The following is a 1,734-nucleotide window of genomic DNA, read 5'->3' on the forward strand; positions in this document are numbered from 1 at the left end:
ACATGGCTGTCACGGACCCTCTGGTCTATCCTACCAAGTTCACGGTGTCTGTGTCAGGGATGTGCGTCAGCATCTCCTGGATCCTGCCCCTTGCATACAGCGGTGCCGTGTTCTACACAGGTGTCTATGATGATGGGCTGGAGGAATTATCTCGTGCCCTCAACTGTGTAGGAGGGTGTCATCCTGTTCTAAATCAATTTTGGATGTTGATAGATTTGTTATTGTTCTGCACACCTACGTTTGTTATGATGATTCTGTACAGTAATATTTTTCTTGTGGCTAGAAAACAGGCTATAAAGATTGAGAACATCGGTAGCCAAGCAGAAGCATCAGGGACATACAAAATCAGTGTGAGTAAGAGAGAGAGAAAAGCTGCTAAAACCCTGGGTATCACGGTGATAGCATTTTTGATCTCGTGGTTACCGTATATCATTGATTCATTCATTGATTCTTTTGGGGGATTCATAACACCTTCATATGTTTATGAGATATTTTGCTGGTTTGGTTATTATAACTCTGCTGTAAATCCTTTGATTTATGGTTTATTTTACCCTTGGTTTAGGAGAGCAATAAAACTCATTATAAGTGGTCAAGTTTTAAAAGATAGTTCATCAACTATAAATTTATTTTCTAAAAAACCCTAAATTTCAAATTGAGGAATTTGGGGATATATTGGGAATTTCTCAATGCGTATGACATGAATCACGGTGCATGATAATGATCCATTAAACTGAGGAAGAAAAATGGTACCTTAATTTCAGGGGCATGATTTTTATGCTTTTATTCTTTTAGCGTGGTAAACATCTTTAAATGTTTGATAGAAATGTACTTACTAAACAATGGTTGACACAAAGTTTATATTTCCTCTTTCCCCAAATCTGCGCACTTCCCTGCTCTGTCAGTTAATTATTTTTGTCTCCAAGTCTTCCTTTCAAGCTTATCTTTATGTCAACTTCAAAGGCTTCCTGGTTCTGTGTCCCCTGGTGAGTCTCGTAGTCCCTGTCTTCTCTGGACTCTGGATACTTGACTTCCATTTTAAGCAGCTGTTTCTTGGGGTCCGGTCTTCCTGTAGCTCCTAAGAGGTCTCTGAACCATATACAACAGCCACCTCAGGCTCAGAACCAGACTCATATTTTCTATCTTTGGAGATATCTGGAATAGTTATGAGCCAATAGTGTAATTTCCACACTAGTGATTGTATTTATATGTGATGATTTTCTCATCCTATGAGGTGTGTTGTGTTACTTTCCAGCCATTGTGGAGGGAGATCTTCCATCATTTTTTTTTCTTTATCAACACGACCCAAAGTAGTGTATTGCTGATGACCTAAAAACAGTGCATTATGAGTTATGGTAGAAGGATGCATCATTCAAGAAATGATGATATGGTATATAGCTCTTTGGAAGATATTGTTAAATATCTTGTCTCATGTCATTCACAAAATCAAAACTGATTTCTTTCAGATGTTAGAAAAGTCAAAGAAAATATTTTATAATTTTTCATTGGAGGAATCCTGATGGAAAACCCCTGTAGATTTGTGCACATAATTTAAATTTTAAAACTTCAAAAGAAAACAAAACCAAATTTGGGGAGGGGGAAGCCAATTTGGGAAAACTATTGGCAGCACACATGGTGAAGGGAGGGTTAAGGATGTAAAAACTAAAGGCCTTTTACAAAAGGTAAGACATAGCCTAACACCTTCCTACACAAATATGCAATTTTACAGAGAAAAAA

At 37.5% G+C, this 1,734-nt stretch overlaps 1 protein-coding gene across 1 annotated transcript; it reads left to right on the forward strand.

Moving 5' to 3' along the window:
* The first annotated feature begins 2 nt into the window (after positions 1–2).
* Positions 3–644, forward strand: LOC100467343 (trace amine-associated receptor 6-like). The gene has a single exon (XM_002923032.2). The coding sequence runs from the start codon at positions 3–5 to the stop codon at positions 642–644; it is 642 nt and encodes a 213-aa protein (XP_002923078.2).
* The last annotated feature ends 1,090 nt before the right edge of the window (positions 645–1,734 follow it).

Source organism: Ailuropoda melanoleuca, unplaced genomic scaffold (genome assembly GCF_002007445.2).
Source record: "Ailuropoda melanoleuca isolate Jingjing unplaced genomic scaffold, ASM200744v2 unplaced-scaffold69716, whole genome shotgun sequence".
Classification (NCBI taxonomy): domain Eukaryota; kingdom Metazoa; phylum Chordata; class Mammalia; order Carnivora; family Ursidae; genus Ailuropoda; species Ailuropoda melanoleuca.